Source organism: Hemicordylus capensis, chromosome 1 (assembly GCF_027244095.1).
Source record: "Hemicordylus capensis ecotype Gifberg chromosome 1, rHemCap1.1.pri, whole genome shotgun sequence".
Lineage (NCBI taxonomy): Eukaryota > Metazoa > Chordata > Lepidosauria > Squamata > Cordylidae > Hemicordylus > Hemicordylus capensis.
This window is the reverse complement of record NC_069657.1, coordinates 315,237,126-315,257,743: the sequence shown is the minus strand read 5'-3', so window position 1 is coordinate 315,257,743 and position 20,618 is coordinate 315,237,126. Positions and strand designations below refer to the sequence as shown.

General features: G+C 42.7%; 1 protein-coding gene and 1 long non-coding RNA gene across 4 annotated transcripts in view; one reads left to right on the top strand and one right to left on the bottom strand.

Annotated features, from left to right (window-relative positions):
• The window catches only part of LOC128341155 (uncharacterized), a 42,639-nt gene extending 23,312 nt beyond the window's left edge, over positions 1 to 19,327 (top strand). The window contains exons 2-4 of the long non-coding RNA XR_008314236.1: positions 115 to 285; positions 17,174 to 17,435; positions 19,195 to 19,327. This is a non-coding gene — a long non-coding RNA (uncharacterized LOC128341155). The remainder of the gene's footprint in view (positions 1 to 114; positions 286 to 17,173; positions 17,436 to 19,194) is intronic.
• The window catches only part of ORC3 (origin recognition complex subunit 3), an 83,562-nt gene that overhangs the window by 48,405 nt on the left and 14,539 nt on the right, over positions 1 to 20,618 (bottom strand). For 2 of the 3 annotated variants that reach the window (XM_053287291.1, XM_053287292.1), the window contains exons 3-7: positions 13,738 to 13,835; positions 7,278 to 7,422; positions 5,641 to 5,745; positions 3,461 to 3,615; positions 1,205 to 1,341 (exon numbers count right to left, since the gene is read on the bottom strand). In XM_053287291.1, coding sequence (XP_053143266.1) covers positions 1,205 to 1,341; positions 3,461 to 3,615; positions 5,641 to 5,745; positions 7,278 to 7,422; positions 13,738 to 13,835 — 640 coding nt within the window. The remainder of the gene's footprint in view (positions 1 to 1,204; positions 1,342 to 3,460; positions 3,616 to 5,640; positions 5,746 to 7,277; positions 7,423 to 13,737; positions 13,836 to 20,618) is intronic. The other variant, XM_053287293.1, reaches the window with a different exon arrangement.

The following is a 20,618-nucleotide window of genomic DNA, read 5'->3' as shown; positions in this document are numbered from 1 at the left end:
ATATTCTTTGAACAATGCACCAATTCCAAATACACCAATTCCAATAGTTTAAAAGCAGTCACAGGTCATTTATCAAAACGTCAATGAAATGATTTTATTATGTTTCTCTCACAGAATAAATCACTTCCTGAGGAGCAACAGCTATTAAGATGCAAGCACTTTGGCAGTAGGAAAGAAACTGAGGGAAATGGCACTGAACCGCCAATATCAACGGACGCACGGCACATGCAGCGGGCGGTTCTCGGGACCACGAGGAGCTAACTCCACCCAGATGGTCCTGCGCAGGTGCAGAACCCCATATTTATGAGGGTCAATGGATCACAATCCAAATCATATTTTTCAGGGGACTGAAACTCCACCCCTTATTCCTGAAAAAGCTGCTCACAACTCTCTGGCCTCTGAGAATGTCCCCAGTATTGCCCACGTATTTTGAAAACTATCTTCATAGTCTTAAGAGCTAGAAACTTGCTATTATTAACAACAAAACCTGAGATTTTCAAGATACAGAATTCTGTGCTCAGAATTAATTTCTGTGCTTGTGTTGTTCACATATGGATCACATAGTACCTGTCACCCTGGTAAAAGGGACATTTAAAGTGGGCAACAAATATTTCTTTATGGACGTTTGCTGACCATGAACACAACCTGTTTTGAAAACTTGTGCTTTCACAAACGGATTTAAAGCATCCAAGTACCACATGATTGTCATGCATCAAAACTAAAACATTTTTAAAATGTTGATATATGAGCAATTTCTCTCTCATAAGTTATTATTTGTCTGATCTCTACATCACTGCTCAGCAAGCTCCCACTTTAACTCAAGCCATAGCGTACACAGATACCAGGATTTTTTCACTCTGTATGTGTATGTATTTTAACAATCTTCTGGCTACAATTCTATATGCACAATTACTGGAGAACAAATTCTATTGGATTTAGTGGCTTGATTCTAAAACAAAAAATGCATAGGATTAAGTTGTCCATCTACTTTTGTACTTGAATTGTTCATGTCTATTACTGTCCCTTGAACCCTCCCATCCTATAATACAATCTTCACAGGCAAAACCAAGTAGTTCTAATTGCATTTCTACTTACTGTGATAACAGTAAAGACAAAGCAAACAGAATTAAAGATTTTCAATTAATTTCCTACAAAGCATGTACTAGAACAGAGTAGCCGCCACTCCACTCCCCAGAAATATTACCTGCTGATAATTATAAAGTCCTGCAGAACTTTGGTAGTGAAACTTTCCATGTCCTTGAAAATAACCACAACTGGAGGAGATTCCCAGTGTCTGGATGGAGATGCTCCTTTTTGGCAGGAAGTACCAATATCAGTTTTCTTCAAATCATGTTGAAAATTATGTTGAAAAATAAGTTGAGAACAATGTAAGTAAATCTTGAACTTCCTATCCAAAATATTATTCCAGGGTCTGGTCTGAAGGTGCATACTTCAACCTTGCTCACGATAGAGGCATCGCCTCCTATGGTTAGTAGAGTGATTTTTCCTTAACAGGATGGACTGCAGCAACAGATAATGGTTTGGACTCATGAAGCAATCAAAGATCACTCTTTTTATCTGTAAGGGGAGATGTCCACATTTTGACATCCCAGGAGCCTCAAAGGTTAGGAAGGAGAGTCTACCGATGAGTCTCCTATCTTTTTGCAAAATGGCAGTGAGGGATGGGACCAATCCCTCACCTCTCCCAGAAATGGTGCTGGGATGTTCATGCATACACGCTCACCTCCTGCTATATCAGGGAATATCCCCAGCAGCAGAAGGCAGCATGCAGCTGTCTAGACCAGGAGCCCTCGTGCAATTTCCCCTTTCCTGAACACAGAGTTCTACACTTGTACAATCTGTGTATAGGGTGTGTACATACATACCACCCTGTACAGACAAAGTTATTCACACATTGTTTAATGCATATACAGCAGTACACTTCCTATTTCTAATCTGCACTCTAAAGAGCTTATACCCAGGTTCATGTTTAAATGACTGCATGCACAGTCATTCACCCCCAAACATGCATGTGTGTACAGACAACTGTGCACACATACGACATAATATCTGAATGCGGCTATTCTCAGAGTCCAGTCTTCATTATCCAATTATTGATTTGTAGCAGGAGTGCAGGAGAGGAAAATACAGGTGGCCCTCATTACCCATGGTCCCGGCACCTGCGGTCTGGCATATCCACAGTTGGGTCATAGAGACCCAGTTTCTTTATTAATGGGGCGAAAATAGGGTTATCTTTGCCTATCTGCGGTTCTTGAGTGGCTGGATATGACTTCTGACATCATTTCCTGCCACAATTTTGTAGTGCTGAGCCATTTTGTGGCTCTTTTATTAAAAAACAACAACTAAACAAACCCTCAAAAAGGAACAAAAATGGGAAGATTAGGAAGTTTAGAGGGCATTGCTGGAGAGCAAGGTACTGTATTTATTTCTGCTCCCCTTGCTTTTCTTGTGATTTTCAGCACACTTCATTGTGATTAGGAACCTAACTCCATAGGGCTAAGGTTTCTTTATTCACAGTTTCGTTAACCACTGAAATTGGTGGGAATGGAACCCACGCAAATAACGAGGGCTACCTGTAGAGAGAAAATACTTTTGCATACCTTTCCCTCCCTTTGCAATTGTTTGCATCTTCCACTCGTATAATCAGTTTATCTTTAGCTATTAAATGCTGCAGAACAGCAACAAGTGCAAACAAAACACAGAGCGACACCCCGACTATTGAAGTGAGGGAACACTTCACGGAACTCCCCCTTTCCTCCTGCACGGGTGCTGTTGCGCACGAGCCATTAGACTTCCAAGCACTGACACGTTTCCGATATTGCCAAGCTCTTCAAGAGTGTGAGCAGCACTCAAAAGTCTAATAGTTCTTGCACAACAGAGGAAAGGGGACGTTGAACATGGGCTCCTGCCATGCGCCCACAGTCCCTCAAAGCATGCATGCTTCATTAGTCAGGATGTCAGCCAAAGTAATTAAACAAAGCACATTTATGCACTACCAATTAAAATTCCAACACTATCTGACCTTTCAAAAAGAATTTGTCATCACATATGTATGCACATACATGCCTAAGTTTTATCGTTATCTTTATACACACACACACACACACACACACACACACGTGTGTGTGTGTGTTATTAAACTCCATGAGAAATCAATTTCCTGTAATATCTTAGTCTAAGGAATGCTAAAAAAATAATTCTGTGAATTGGCTCTTCCATCTTCTTAGACTTATATGGATGTAATCAATTCCCTAAAGGAATTTCTGAATCTCTACCCAGCAAAACATTTCTCTTCTTAGGTAAAACATCTGAATGCATTCTGGAAATCCATGACGTGCTGAACAAAGATATTCAGCTAAGGGGGAAAGATGGGAAATTTCAGAGTAGATAAAAAACAGAAGACTGCTATTGCATGCACATTAGCAATGTTGTAGCTTACCCTGGTTACATTTCTGTACCAATCAGTAAGAAATGTCACAGAGCAGCGTATCCTATTGGGAGAAATCACAGAAGGTTCCTCCTCTTCGGATGAGTCCACATCTACATGGCAGCCCATCAGTCGAGTCATGAGCTTCTGCATCAGCTGTTTTATACCTTCACAATACAAATAAACCATAATGAAAATTCTAAATTTTTGCTCATCATTCTAAAGGAGAAAAGGGGAGAACTGTATTTGTCTAGGCAAAATCCAATTTTAGGACCTGTTCATTTGTGAAATTTTACATGTGGATCCCCAAAACTAAACAAACAAACCATCAGCAGGAACCAAAGTAATACAAAACCTACTACAAAGGAAAGCCAAATTCTTCAGCTGGAATTGTTCAAATTAGGCAGGTCTGCATAAAATTGGCTTATTTTGCATAATTGAACACACCATCACTCAATGATAGAATCTATGGCATGCCTGTTAAAGTCCCAGGATCAGTCTGCAGTATCTCCAGCTAAAGTTCTCAAGTAGCGAGGCTGGGAAAAGACACTAAATAATGCTACAAGATTACATGTACCCCTAGAAGCAACAATGGAATGGCACAGGCCCTAGTCAGGATAACCTTAGGGTTTTGTTAAGGGTACTGCCACTCCTGGAATGTGTAGTACAGGTTTGTGCCATACTAACCCTTCAAATGGTCTTTGCTCATGTGTGGAAGCCAACGTGGTGCAGTGGTTAGAGTGCTGGACTAGGACCGGGGAGACCCGAGTTCAAATCCCCATTCAGCCATGATACTAGCTGGGTGACTCTGGGCCAGTCACTTCTCTCTCAGCCCAACCTACTTCACAGGGTTGTTGTGAGGAGAAACTCAAGTATGTAGTACACCGCTCTTGGCTCCTTGGAGGAAGAGCGGGATATAAATGTAAAATAAAATAAAATAAAATAAAATAAAATAATAATAAGAAGAAGAAGCAGGGGCAGGACAGCCTGCCCATGGAATGCCAGGTCGGGCACCTACATCCCTTAGAGCATCACGGATATAAGGTTGGCAACAAGCAGCTTTGCCACTGTTTACAGCAGTATTTCCCCACCCTCACCACCCCATCCCCGGAGCACTGCTCATCGGCTGCTACTGGTATGTACATATTTGATATCTATATATCTACGTACAAATTGTCTTTCATCTCTCACATGTCTTCATCTTCCCCATGCCCACCTCCCTGCTTACAGAGAATATTCTCCTTTGTGTTCAAGTAGTCCTTCCAAAGCAGCATTGTTGCTGGCCTGACTGAATGAACAGAATTAGCTGCCACTGGCTGCTCTATTTGGGATAAGACATGCATGATCACTCAGCTATCAGACTGCCCTGCTGTTCCATTCCAAACTAAGTAAAAGAACCGTTAATTTCTAGGAATGAACACACACTAAACCAACTATAAATATGTTTTGAAGAAACCAAGCATGAATTGTCCCCCTTTTCTAAGCAGGGTCCACCCTGGTTTGCAATTAAACGGGAAACTACATGTGTGAGCACTGTAAGATATTCTCTATAGGGGATGGGGTTGCTCTGAGAAGAGCATCTGTATGCTTGCATGCAGAAAGTTCCAAGTTCCTTCCCTGGCATCTCCAAGATAGTGCTGAGAGAAACTCCTGCCTGCAACCTTGGAGAAGCCGCTGCCAGTCTATGTAGACAATTCTGAGCTAGATGGACCAATGGTCTGTCTTGGCAGCTTCCTATGTTCCCAAGAATGTCTCAAAGTTAATTAATGTTCATATACTTTTGCTCCTAAAGAAATATTTCTCCACACTGTCTGTATATTCTAGTACAAGAAACAGCAACTTGGAAGGCCTTTTTTAAAAAAGACACACACACACATACACACATGCTTTATTTCAAATGTAAATGATATAAGAATCTCACAGAAAATTGATGGGTCCAATCAAATGCTCAGCCATTAAATACACATTACTGGAAACAATCTTTGTCAGGACCAACAATGGAAAGGCCTGAATATAGCACCTTCCATGTCTATTTCCCTATTGATGCCACTTATCAACTGAAAAAGCCTCTTCAAGTTATCAAATCAAAATCTTTATTATGGTCAATGACCAGTAACCAAAAATATGCAATACATACTTCACATCAATACTGCAGATAGTAAAACACCTTTTCAAGTTATTACAACATTTACCTTGGCATTCTTTAGACCTCAGAGACACAACAAATGGAGTAACTTCATCTTGAAGAACTTCTGACAGACCTTTAAATGTTAGGTCATGGTCCGTAACATTTACACCTAGGAGAAAGAGGTGCCAAAATTATGCTATCTCCATGTAAGATGAGGATCAATGTTGGGAACAGAGTACCTTGCTTGCCATCAAATAGGTACTGTAGGACCAGGGTGATGGGTCAAGGTATCATACCAAAGTCAATGCCTTGCTGTTAAATCTCTCTTGGAAATGGGATGGGTGATAAACAGTACAACTCAAGAGGGGCAGATTTAGTCCATGGCTGCCAACTGCTGATATGTAGCATAATTTTTTAAAGACATGAAGGGTGATATAAGTGTGCTTTCTGGCATTTATAGAGGTTAGAAAGCTGATGTTTTCCTCAGCTATCCAGCTTATGTACCCAAAGACTGTATGCTTCTATAAATTTTGTTTTTCTGACAGTAAAATCAATCTCTATGTCAGATAAATTGGTGTAGGAGGAAGCTCGGATGGTCCTCATAAGACTTCATGTCAAGATGTACCTAAGTTCTGTGAGCACTAAGGGATGAGTTTAGAGTAAGGAAATTTGCTATTTATATGACATAGAGGAGCAACCTAATTCAGAATTATTACCACATTCCTTTGTTGCTGTATTTATTTAGCTAGGCCTGAACCAAACCAATTTTCAGTTATATCCTGCAATAAGTAAATATTTTATCATATGCATGAGATATTCTTTTTAATAAGTGATCATTAGATTTTTGATCTGTTGTTGTAATCTATCTTGCTGTCTTTATATCCCATGCCTAGAGCGGAACTAAGATAACTGGTGGCACCAAAAATAAAAGGGACAATGTAAGGAAGAGTTATAAAATACACACAATCTCCAGAGTTATCAATCTGCGTGTGGTCTAGATTCAAAGTGCTAGTTTTAATTTTTAACGCTCCTGATAATCTGGGACCAGGTTACCTTAAAACATGTTTACTCCTATACAAACCTGCACAGGTTTTAGGATCAGCCACAGAAGTGCCCAAGAGCTCACCACTGATAGAAATTTTGTTGGCAGGCACTAGAGACAGGGCTTTCTTGATGCTGGCACCTTCCTTGTGAAACACTCTTTCCTAGGAAGATCCACTTGTCCCTCTCCTTGGCCATTTTTAGATGACAAATCAGAACATTTCTTTTCTAGAAAGCATTCCATTTGCTATGATTCTGTGATTTAAATTAGTTTTAAACTATTGATTTTTTTTTATTGTACAGTGAACGGCTTTGACTTCAACAGCTATTATAAGACTTCCAGTGTTTCTTGTTATCTCAAAGTAATATGTAAATAATGACCACCACCACGTGTTCCATGAACAAAAGCTTCTTCCATTCACAGGAGGAGCTTTTGTTCCCAGAGCACAAGGTTAGTATACAACCCATTGGTTTCCCACCATCACATCTAGTTTCATGCTCAGCATTAAAAAAAAAAAATCATGACTTTTGACTTCAATAGTTGTTATTAGGCTTTCACAGTTTCCTTTTTTTAAATACTAGAATGCTGGGTAAACATTCTAATATTAAAGCTAATATTATTTAATATACAATAAATTAAAATGCTAGATTAAGCATTACCTAGAACAAGAGCTGCAGTAGGAACTTCATTAGACTTCATCCGACAAGCCCATTCTGTTTTTTTCTCCTTGAAATCCGAGTGAGATTGCCTCAAATATCTGATCAAACTATCAAATAGTTTTTTATTCAGGTCATCTTGTAGTTCCTGTTTAAAAATAATAGGCACAGAGCTTTTGCTTAGATATCAAATTGAAGATACTTATTCATCTTTCAGTGTATTTTTAGCCTACTTTCCTTAAGGAAAGTAAGCTTATGTGGTCACCTGGCATAGAGAGAGAGAGAGAGAGAGAGAGAGAGAGAGAGAGAGAGAGAGAGTGTGTGTGTGTGTGTGTGTGTGTCTCACCTGCCCCTATCAACTTCACAATGCCTGGACCAGTAAGAACCAAATTGGGTACAGCTGTAGGAACACATAAGGACACCGCAATGGCATAGTTTGTGATGATGCCATCCACCCCGATTCAAGATGGCAGATACGTAAACGTTTGAGGCACAAGTGGGCTAACTTGTGAACTGCCTGACGGATCTGAACCTAATTTGGAACAGTTGTAGGGATAGGAAAATATATAGATTGGTTCTCAGCAGAACTACTTGTTTAAAACAATACAAACACACTGGCTGAATTCCTAAGTGAGCATCCGTGAGCGGGAAGAATCCTTCCTGTAACTCCACAGACCCTATTGCACGAGTGGTGAAAGGAAAGGCCTGAAAGGAAATGTGCTACTGGAGACATGCTATCACACTCTGGATCAAATTGCAGACAGTGACTGGGAGTTGCAGAAAGAAATCAGGGAGGCATCAAGGAGAGGCAGGACAGTAATAATGGGTGACTTCAATTACCCACACATAGACTGGGTAAATTCAGTCAGGTAATGACAAAGAGGTCAAATTTCTAGATACGCTGAATGACTGTGCCCTAGAACAGTTGGTCATGAAACCAACCAGAGAGAAGGTGACTTTGGACTTAATCCTGAGTGGTACCCAAGATCTGGTGCATGATATCAGTGTCATCAATCCCTTAAGGAACAGTGTCCATAGTGAGGTCAAATTCAGCATACATGCGGGCAGAGAATCAGCAAGGAAGTCTAACACAGACACTTTGAATTTCAGAAGAGGAAACTTCTCCAAAATGAGGAGTATGGTGAAAAGAAAACTGAAAGGGAAAATCAGGAGAGTTACTTCACTCCAGAATGCATGGAGCTCAAAACCACAATACTAAAAGCCCAGATAGACTGTATACCCAAAAGTAGAAGTACCACTAAGTTGAGGAGGATGCCAGCATGGCTAACAGGTAAAGTCAAGGAAGCCATAAAGGGGAAGAAGACTTCCTTCTGAAATTGGAAGGCCTGTGTAAATGAAGAGAACAGAAAGGAACACAAACTATAGCAAAAGAAATGCAAGGTGACAATAAGGGAGGCGAAAAGGAGAGATTGAGGAACATTTAGCTAAAAACATCAAGGGGAATAACAAAAACTTCTTTAAATACATCAGATTTTAAAAGTTCTTTAAATACGTCAGGAAACCTGCCAGGGAGGCAGTTGGACCATTAGACAACAAGGGAGTGAAAGGGATTATTAAGGAGGATATGGAGGTTGCAGAGAAGCTAAATGAGTTCTTTATTTATTATGTATTTAAAATATTTATACCCCACCCCTCCAGTGCACTACTGCTCGGGGCGGCTCACAACAATAAGATAGACACAAGATACACTAAAAGTAATAAAATTAACTAAATTAAACAAAAAATTCAAAATGGATTGTGAGGAGCTCCAAAAGGATCTCTCCAAACTGGGGGAGTGGGTGACAAAGTGGCAAATGCAGTTCAATGTTGGCAAGTGAAAAGTGATGCTCATTGGGATAAAAAACCCCAACGTCAAGTATACACTGATGGGATCTGAGCTGTCAATGTGGCTGCGTCACCCAGATCTCCTTGACTCCGTGGGCAGCACAAATGCCCCTAGTGTGTCTGTGACTAGCTCTGACAAGGGCGTACAAAGGCTTCCTTGAAGCAGGGCATGCTGCCAGTCAAGTGGTGGACACAGTCAGCGTCGGGCAGGAAGCGTCCTGGTCATGTGGTCCCACGTCTCCTCACCCACCTCATGGGGAGATAATGGCCACTGAGGACCAACTGTTTCAGGTGGCCAAGAACCCCAGCTTCCACCGGATTATCCAGATGCTTGTGCCCGGCTACATGATCCCCTCATGAACCATGTTGGACTGTGGTTCCCTCCCTGTATGTGAAGTACAGAGAGCTTGTGTCAGCCATGCTGCATGCAGCGCCGGCCGGCACCAGTGTGCATTTCACCACTGATCTCTGGAACAGTGTGAGTGGAATGCACACTGCTTTCGTGGCCCTAATTGCTCAGTGGTGGGGCCCAGCACCTCTGGTGCTGCCTATGGCTCCAATGCATCCCACACTGCATTTTGGCTCAGGTGGGCCATCTTGCAAGTGGAGACTTTGGATGTCAAGCACATCAAGGAGGAGGTGGCAGCCGTACTCTGCCGTCAAACTGAGGAGTGGATAGGTGGGTTGCCACACCTCACCCAGGGCTTCATTGTGACAGACAATGGCTCCAACATCACCGCAGCAGTAGAAACAGTGATGGAGTGTGTGAACATCCACTCATGGCACACACGCTCCACATGGCTGTGAGGGACACCCTTGGCTGTGCGCCTCCTCTCCTGCCCCACAACCAGCATCCAGAGCAAGCAGGTGTTTTCATGTGCTAGTGATGTGGTAACACCCGTTCGGTCCTGGTTGGACCCTGGCTTGGTGGAGCAGTTGGTGTTCCTCAAGGTCATCCTCCCCCTGCTGAGCTGGCACGAGCTGGATATTGAGCGAGTGATTGGCCCATGGTCGGCCGATGCTGTTGGTCACCTGCCCGGCAACAGCTTCTGCTCATCCCAACCCTCCCCACCTCTTTCTTCAGCTGTACTGTGTCGCAGCATGCCACTAGTGCTGTGACATAACAACTGGACACACACCAATGCTGAACACCCCCGATTCCACCTGGCCAGCAGCACTCGGGGGGCCGTGGACATACAAACACTAGGCGGTTGTGCCAGTGCGGCACTGTGTAGATTTGTTAATATGTATATTTGTAAATGTGTAAATTTGTAAATACGTAGATTTTTGAATGTGTACATAGGTGACCTTTCTTGCGGGGGGGAGGCAGCACGATGTTGTATAGCTGCTGTTGTGTAGAAGTGTTGTGCAGGGTGTGTGTGGTTGCACATGCATATAGTGCTTTGGAAACTCTGGTTTGTGCAGAGATAGTTGGTGTCTGTGTATAGCTGTGTTCCGTACAGATGGATGATGTGTGTAAAATATATACTTGTATATAATGTATTTGTGCAATGTGTATGTAGGCCCCCCTTTTTCTTTTCCCTCTTAAGTTCGAGCACGCACACACACACACACGCACACACACACACACACACACACACTTGCACTACCAATGATGCACTGTTGGCACAGTGGTCGGGTGCCAACACATGTCAGGGGCCTGAGTGGCCTCCAGCAAAGATGTGTGGACCTGCCAGTCTGAGGCAGATTTTCCTTGTAGGCATACACCGCATGCACAAAGAAACGAGGAGGAGAAGAATCTCAACGTGCATTATTTTAATTTCTTTTTGTCCAATGTTTTTGCCTCGCCCTTTCTTTGCAGTTTGCGTGCTGGGTTGGTTTTGCTGCTGTATTCTATAGAGTCTTGCCAGGTGTTTGTTGTGGCTGTAGGAGTCTTTGGTTTGGTGTTCTTGGTTTTGCAGTTGTACAAGCAGGTCTGTCTCTGTGCTTATTTTTTGGTTTGTGGCTTAGTGTCTGTTAGTTGCATCACTGTCTGTTGGATTGCGGCCTGCTAGGGGCACAAAGCCTGGGTGGGTGGTAGGCACCGATGGATGCCAACTTCCACAGCAACCCCAAAGCAATGGACACTCCTGCGATTTTTAATGATTTTTTGAAGATGTTTTTATATTTTGCATTTCCCCCATAGGCAATAATGGGAATTTGAGGCTGCCCCATCTATCTGGGCACCCCAAAGTGGGTTTGGAGGCAAGGCAGGTCTGTGCCACAAGTCCCCCTAGGAGCCCCAAGCTGGTGGGGTTCATGGTTTCTTTTTAATTATTTTTTTTCTTTATTTTTGCAATCTCTCCAATGCATTCATAGGATTCTATTCAGAACAGCATCCACGAGTTCACACAAAAGTCACTAAGTCAGGACACACAGTTTGGATTTCTTATTAATGGAGTATGAATGCACTGGAGAGATAACAAAAATAAAAGGGGAAAAAAGTTAAAAACCCATGAACCCCACCAGCTTGGGGCTCCCAGGAGTTGTGGCCAGACCTGCCTTGCCCCCAAACCCCCTTTGGGTGCCCAGGCACCCCCAAGGGGGCAGATGGGGCAGTCTCAAATCCCCATTATTCCCTATGGGGGAAATGCAAAAAATAAAAAAATCTTCAAAAAATAATTTAAAATCACAGGAGTGTCCGATCACTTTGGACTTGCTATGGTAGTTAGCAACCAAGGGTGCCTACCATCCACCCTGGTTTTGTGCCCCTAGGTGCTCTGCATAGGGAATAATGGGCCAATTAGAGTCCCCATTATACCCTATGTAGAATCTTTCAGGACCAGTTCGAGTTGGGCTCGAATTAGAGCTGAACCGCGGGTGGGGGGGGGGCGGTTTCAAGCAAAATGAAAACCAAACATACCCATTCCGGTTTGAGGTCAGTTTGAATTTGAACCAATCCACGCAAAACTGTCTTGTGCACATCTCTACTTACAAGCATTAAAACACTGATGCCCAGATTTCCTATATGTCTGAATGTTTCCCCCACAAAAGAGAATTTAAGTAGCACATGAAGCACTGAAATATTATAATCTATTTTATTAGACAGATATTAGGTATTAATACAAGCAGAATCTATCTTGCTTCTATCAGCCAGGGGTGAGAGCAACATGTAGCCAAGAGCTTAAAACAACCTGAGATGGGAGTTCACACTCTAAGGCAAAAACCTACTCCCATCAAGAAATACAAAGCAATTGTGTTTCAGTACAGACTCAGAACAGAACAGTCTCAAGTCAGATTATAACCTAGAATGACAATTTATGCAAAACTATAGTCTAGAATGACAATTTACGACTTAGCTTTGCATGTTAGACAGTTTGAACACTATTTAGAGGATCTTTGGAAGATGTCAGTATCATGAAGATCAAGGAGCACCTTCTGGCTATGACAGGTTTCCCAGTGCACCAAATTAGCTATCCAGAGAACAGAAGCTATGGTCACTCAAAGACAGTCCCACAGTTCTGGTAATTGTGTGGAATATTCAAGCTTGCTGATACTAAAGTAAAATACAGTACCAGTATTATATTTTCGTTCAGAATTATATAGCTATTTTGTATTGAGAAACTAATCAATAAACTTCTGCCTGCTTTGACTAAAAATTGGACTGGCATGCCATGCTTCAGAGAATTCTGTACTGAAATATTGAATCAGGGATTGAACACCCCACTGCCTTTATCAGCAATAGATTTTGCCTTTAAAAATTGCAATAGCAGTGATGGGGGGGGGTGTCTTAAATTTTTGCCCAGCTGTGCAGCTCTTAAAGGAACAGAAACCTTTTCACTTCTGTAAAAGCCACCCTCTTTTTAGATAAAAGACTTCATTCGTGTTTTGAAAGCACATGCAAACCTGGAAAAGAGAAGACTGAGGAGAGAAATCATAGCTGTCTTCAAGTATCAGAAGGGCTGTCACATAAGGACTGTTGCTCTTGAGGGCAAAAGTAAAACCAGTGGGTTGATATTGCAAGGAGGCAGATTGAGGCTAGACATTAGGAGGAATTATAAACAGAAATATGCAAGAGAACTTATGAAATGCTTAAACCGAGTAGATCTTTCCCAGGCCCTCCAAGTATGCCCACATAAATGACCAACTCACTGCCTCACCTGCTCACACTTATTTGTTATGGGATCTGGAATCAATTCCCAATGACCTCAGTAAGACCAACTCCTGAATAAGTGCATAGCATTGCAATCTGATCCTAAACATGTTTGCTCAGAAGTAATTCCCACTGAGGGCAGTAAGATTTCCTTCCAAGTACTCACATTTAGGACTGCAGCCTTAACCATTTGTACCACTGGAAGAAGTAAATCAGGGCTGCACAACTTTGGCTCTCCAGTTGTTTTGGAATATAACTCCCATAATCCCCAGCCACAGTGGCCAATTGTCAGGGATTATGGGAGTTGTAGGCCAAAATCTGCAGGAGGGTCCACGTTGTGCAGCCCTACAACGCTGACAGCTCAAAGTCTTGCTGCTGCTTCACCACCCACATTCAAAACAAAAGCAAAAATCTGAGTATTTTTATTATTTCCTTACGGAACATTTTCTACGCTCTCTGCTCCAGCCAAGACAGGATCGACTTAAAACCAGTCTCATAGTTACCATTAAAAGTGACAGCACTCACCTCTGTTTCACATTTAATCTGTTTCCATAACAACTGACAAGTATCAAATCGTAGCCCACTGTCCTCTGAGTCATTATTGCCTTCACTAAAATAGTCAGCTGAAAAACAAGGGAGAAAGAGATAACAATAGGGCTCAGTATTGGTAAGATAGAGCTTTTCTTAAGGAGAATGCTTGAGGAGAGAGAACTAAGGAAAACTTGCAGAGAATAATAAATAGGTTGCTCACCTGTAACCAAACATCTGGTAGTGATCTGTTGACATTCATAAGCCTGGGGTTCTGTGCAGGACCTTGTGGGTGGATTCTACGAGCTCCTCATGGCGCCCGTGCTGTGCCTCTCACACTCAGCAGGGCCATTTATTTTGGTGGTTTGGGCACCATTCCCTCAGTTCCTGGATGATCACTGCAAGAGACTATCATTTCAGAGGTTCTTGTCATAGGTTAAGTTCAGTTCTTGTGTTGTATAGTGTAGTGTAGTGTAGTGTAGTGTAGTGTAGTGTAGTGTAGTGTAGTGTAGTATAAAATAAAATAAAATAAAATAAAATAAAATAAAAATAATAAAAATAATAAAAATAATAAAAATAATAAATTATCATTATCATTATCATTTGCTGACTGCTATGGGGAGGATGGGAGGGTCTTATGAATGTCAACAGATCACTACCAGATCATCAGTTGCAGTTGTGTCCTCCCTGCAGCAGTCAGCTATTTATATATCTATTATTTCAAACTATACAACATAAGGACTGTACTTACCTATGACAAGAACCTCTGAAATGATTGTCTCTCATGGCGGTCGTTCAGGAACTGAGGGAATGGAACCCAAACTGCCAAAATAAACAGCTGCCCTGAGCACGAGAGGCGAAGTACGGGTGCCGTGAGGAGCTTGTAGAATCCACCCGCGAGGTCCTGCGCAGGCACACAACCCCAGGCTTATGAATGTCAACAGATCACTACCAGACCATCAGTTCCATGTGAGTAACCTGTTTATCTGGCTCATGATCCATTACCATTCATAAACCCAGGAGTTTAGCAAGATTTCCCAGACAGAGGGAGAAGGAAGATACTGCAATACTCTCTTTAGGATACTCCTCCCAAAAATCACCTCCGCAGCAGAGCGAAGATCAACAGCACAATGTTTCACAAATGGCTGTCTAGATGACCACTTTACAAATATCTTCTATCTGTATTCCTGATAAATGTGCCACAGAAGTGGCATATGCCCTAGTTGAACTTGTAGTCAACCTTGTAGTTCTACCTTGCAGAACTTCCTTGTAGTCCTAGGAGGTCTACCTTCTGTATCTTATATACTAACAAGATCAACTCCACTAGCCAGCTAGACAAACGCTAATGAGAGATAGATTGGTCTTTAAGTCTGCCTTTATAGGCTACAAAGAGCAGTTTGCATTTATGAAGATGCTTAGTCCTTTCTAAATAAAACAGGAGTGAGTCCGTACAGCCAGAGCATACAGAGATCCTTCAAGAAGCATAGATGGAATTCTTTTTTCTTTTTTTCTTTTTTTAAAGTAGGCAGAACAATGTCCTGATTTAGGTGAAAGTCAGAAACTATTTTTGGATGGAATGAAGGGTCCGGTCTCATTAGCACCTTGTCAGGAAAAAATCTAGTTTAAGGTTTGTCCATCCTCAATCCTACAAGAAAAGCAGTCTTTAAAGTAACCAGTTTCAAAGTGGAAGTTCTTAATTAGGGAACTTCTCAGAGTAGATTATACCAAAGACAAACTCCACTGCTCCATGGATTGTTTGACAAGAGAATAAAGATTATTTAGCCCCCTGAGAAACCTCTTGCAATCAGGATGGGAGAAAACAATTCTACCATCCAAGCCAGAATGTTTAGAAGAAATTACAGCCAAATGAACTTTCACTGACACATTAGTTAAACCTGTGTTTTTTAAACTTGCCAGGTACAGTAACACCTGTCTAATAGTAGCCTCTAGGGATGTGCACAGAACTGGCAGTGGCTGGTTCGATGGTGGAGGGGGGAGTCACCTTTAAGAAGCAGCCCTCCCTCCCATTTCCCCCACCAGCACTGTTTAGAAATGATCCCACGGGGCGGCAGCACCTCCTTGCCACCCTGGTGCACATTGGATTTTTAGTTCATGCTTAGTTAGTTCATGTTTAGTTAGATTTTTAGTTCATGCACATCCCTAGTAGCCTTGTGTGGTCTGAAGCCTTGAAGATTAGCATAGGATTTGAAACGCTTCCACTTATAAGAATAGTTATGTCTCGTAGATTACTTGCACTCATTTAAAAATATCTTGTCTAGAAGCCTACTCTCCATGCAGTCAGCTTCAGAGTCTCTAGGCTGGGATGCAGTACATTCCCCCTGTGCTGCGAACAGAAGATCTGGACAGTGTGGCAGACGTCAGAACACATGATTTGATTGTCTAAGTAGCAGCAGAAACCATGACTGGCATGGTCACCAGGGGGTGAGCAGAATGAATGTGATGTTTCTCCCTTAGAATCTTGGCTATCACTCTGCCCAGTATAGGGTACAGTGGAAACATAGAGGAGACCCTTTGCCCAACACAGCTGAAAAGCATCCCCCATGGAGAGGGCTCCTTGCCTCACTCTAAAGCAGTACTTGAGGCACTTCTTTTGTGATGTTGCAAACATGTCGATTGAAGGAGTCCCCCACAAATCAAAGATCTTGGACAAATATTTTGGATTGACTTCCCACTCATGTTGCAGGAAACTCATTATTGATCTGTTCAAATCGCCTGCTAGGGCTTTCTCCGTGCCCTTTATATGCAAGGCAATTGGATGAATTTGATCAGCAATGTACCCATTCCACAATTATATAGTGAGTGCACAGAGGTACCGGAAGACAGTTCCTCCCTGTCTGTTCAAGAAAGCAATTGCTGTGGTGTTGTCCAGTTCTAGCTGGACTATCCATCCCTGCAGTAGTGGTAGAAACAATTTTAGTACTTGAAGTTCAGCCAAGAGTTCTAAGATGTTTATATGTAGTTGTCTTTGTTGTGCTGTCCACTGAATTTTAGTGTGGTATTTCCCACAGTATGCCCCCCAACCAGAGAGGGAAGCATCAGTGGTGACCCACACTGTCAAAGATGGAGTCTGGAATGACACACCCTCCCGTAGGTTCCTTTCCAGTGTCCACCAAGTTAGGGATCTCAGGGCCAAGTCCAGAATAAGAAGATTCTTTTGCTGGTTGTCTATGTTTGGTTTGAACACCAAAACGAACCACATCTGGAGGGTGTGCATCCACAAATGGTCACATTGAACCACGGAGTTGCAAGAGACCATCAGTCCCAGTAACCTTTGGATGTAATGTTCTCTCTGTGTTGATTTTGTCCAGAAACTGTGAATTGTCCCTTATAAGATGGCAGCATTCTTCTGTTTAGTATGCTCTTTTTGTTTGTATGTCTAGAACTGCCCTGATGTAAATTATCCTCTTTACAGGATCCAAGTGGGATTTCGCCCAATTCACATGAATCTTCAAGTTATTGAGGCAACAAAATACATACCCAAGTTTGAGAAAGTAACTCAACTTTGTTCAGAGCTGCAATGGGTCACTCGTTGAGGGACAGAAAAATTGCCATGCCCCTTGCTCTCAGATGAGCAATGATGGCACTCATGCATTTCGTAACCACCCTTGGAAGGCTGATAATCTGAAGGGGAGCAACTTGTATTGGAACACTGCAGTTCCCATGGTGAATCTGAGGTACTTTCTGCGGTCCTCTTGTATGCTTGGAATCATTAGGAAGAGTTTTGAAAATAAAACTGCTAATATTAAAATGAGCCACCTAATGGCTCAGTGGGGAAATGCTTGACTATCAAGCAAGAGGTTGCCGGTTCGAATCCCTGCTGGTACACCTATATCGGGCAGCAGCGATACAGGAAGATGCTGAAAGGCATCATCTCATACTTCACGGGAGAAGGCAATGGTAAACCCCTCCTGTATTCTACTAAAGACAACCACAGGGCTCTGTGGTTGCCAGGAGTCAAAACTGACTCGATGGCACACATTACCTTTAATATTAAAATGCCCTTATACAAAACTATGATGTGGCCACATTTGGAATACTGTGTGCAATTCTGGTCACCATATCTGAAGGAGGACATTGTAGAACTGGAAAAGGTGCAGATGAGGGCAACTAAGATGATCAGGGGCCTAGAGCACCTTCCTACAAGGCAAAGAACTTGGGGGGGGGGGTAGTTCAGAAAACAGATGACTGAGGGGAGATGTGATAGAGGTCTATAAAATCATTCATAGTGTGGAGAAAGTTGACAGAGAGAAATATTTCTCCCTCTTGTATAACACTAAAACCAGGGGTAATCCCAGGAAACTGACTGCCAAGAAATTTCGGGCCAACAAAAGGAAGTTCTTTTTTACACAGTGTATAATCAACCTATGGAATTCTCTGCCACAAGATGTCCTAACAGCCAATAGCCTGGATGGCTTTAAGAGGGGTTTAGATAAATTCACTGAGGACAGGTCTGTCAATGGCTACTAGTCTGGGGGCTATAGGCCACCTCCAGCCTGAGAGGAAAGAGGCCTCTATATACCAGTTGCAGGGGAGTAGCAGTAAGAGAGAGGGCATGCCCTGAGCTCTTGCCTGTGGGCTTCCCAGAGGCATCTGGTGGACCACTGTGTGAAACAGGATGCTGGACTAGAGGGGCTTTGGGCCTGATCCAGCAAGGCTTTTCTTATGTTCTCATGCCTATATGGAAATATGCATCTTTTAGATCCAATGTTGCAAGACACTCCTCTTTGAAAAGAAGCAGAAGGATCTCTTGCAACATTATCATACGGAACTTCCTGGTATGGACATACTTGTTGAACCATCTCAAGTCCATTATGAGAGGATCCCACTATCCTATTTTGGAATTTGGAAAGAACAATAGTAGAAACCTTCTCTCTGATATGTCCACCGTACAGGGGCACCCTTTTCAACAAAACCTTCACTTCCTCCAACAAAGTAGTCATTGCAGGCGTGTACCATATGCCTGTATAAACTGGAAGGTATTTGAACTCTATCGCATAACCCATATAGACAATGAGCAAAACTCATTTGTCTGGTGTTATAAGGTGCCATGCAGGTGCACAGCTTGTCCGTTTGATGGAAGTGGCAGGTAAAGTCGGAACCGGTAGACTGGCTCAAACATCAGAGACACAGTTTAGAGCGATCCTGTTGTTTACTGAGTGACTCCTGTTTTATTTTATGACCATAAGACCTATGTTGGTATGGACGGAAAGGCTTCCTAAATACCCGTCTTTCATTGGGCTTGCAGGTTTATTTATGATGGCCAGAAGGCCTGAATCAAGATGATAAGTAAGACTGGATAGTAGAGGACATAAAGGATTTTGCTGTATATTTAGATTTTGTTTTCACTTCCATGGAGTTGTCAGTCTCTTCACTAAAAATACCTTTGCCATGAAAAGGCAATCCTTCAATCTTTTCCTTCATGTCATTCTGTAGGTTTAACGAGTGAAGCCAAGCACGTCGACAGATAAAGACAGAAGTTGACATAGCTCTGGACTCAGTTTCTGACAAATGTCTGGCAGTGCTCAGCTGTTGGCATGTAATGCTGGTTGATTTAATAAATGTACTTGCAAACTGAGTTCTTCATGTATCAAATTCTTCTCATCCTGGAATAACCACTCTGTAGCGGATTGCCAAGCCTTAGTCTCAGAGCAAGCCCACGTGAGGTGAAGAAATAAGCTGAATCATCCCTTCCATGCTTTCTGAACAAGGCATCTCCTCAGAACTTTCCTGTATCTTTGTAGGCTGCTGCCACCACCCATATTAAGAACATAAGAACAGCCCTGCTGGATCAAGCCCAAGGCCCATCTAGTCCAGCATCCTGTTTCACAGAGTGGCCCACCAGATGCCACTTGGAGCCACAGGCAGTAGTTGAGGGCATGCCCTCTCTCCTGCTGTTACTCCCCTGCAACTGGTACTCAAAGGCAACTTGCCTTTGAGGCTGGAGGTGGCCTATAGTCCTCTGATTAGCAGCGATGTGCACGGACCAGTCCGGAGGCCATTCTACAGGCCTCCAGACCGGTCCGATCATGGGGCGGTTCGAACACCAGGGTGGGGGTTCCTTTAAGGGTGGGGGAGAGTTACTTACCCCTCCCACCAGTTTTCTCCCGCTGGTGCACATTTTTTGGTAAGCATTTGGGGCGGCAGGATACCTCCCTGCCGCCCCTCGGCAGCAAAAGGCTTCAGAAAGGTACAAAGAACATGGATGTAAGAAAACACAAAAACACCTTTAAAAGTTTACAGAATCTTTTGCAACACCCTGGATGGATGGGCGAAATCTAGTGTTTCTTGCTTAGTTATGCTACAGGTAAACAATAATAGAACGGTTTCAGGAATATGCAAAACACACAAAAGAAATTTAAGTTTCTAACGCAAAATCTGACTAACAAACTGTTCCCTATGCCAAATCCCCTTTTCCTTGAAAACTCACCCAGAGCCTGAGGAGAATCAAGCTTCCTGCAATCCTGTCTCTCAAGGATCTGCATTTCTGGTTACTCTTTGGAGGAGAGGAGGGACCTGTCACTACACACTCCCATAAATATAGTTGCCAATCTGTATAGACAGGCAAGAGGTAGAATATACTTTGTGGCCCATGACATCAATTGTCCGTCCCTCTTTATCAGCTGGAGTTGCATGATGGCGACCCAACTTAGAAGAAGTAGCACAGTCAATTACTAATGAATTTGGAGTCGGCTGCTTCACTAGAAATGAGCAATCTGTCTCCTATACCCGATTCAGCCATTCTAGGTGCTTAGAATTGGGTGTAGACATCTGGAGCACCTCCCAAGCAGATTGTGCCACCTTAGACATAACAGGCAACAATGGGAGTACCACTGGTTGAGAAGAGTGAGAGGAAGCCA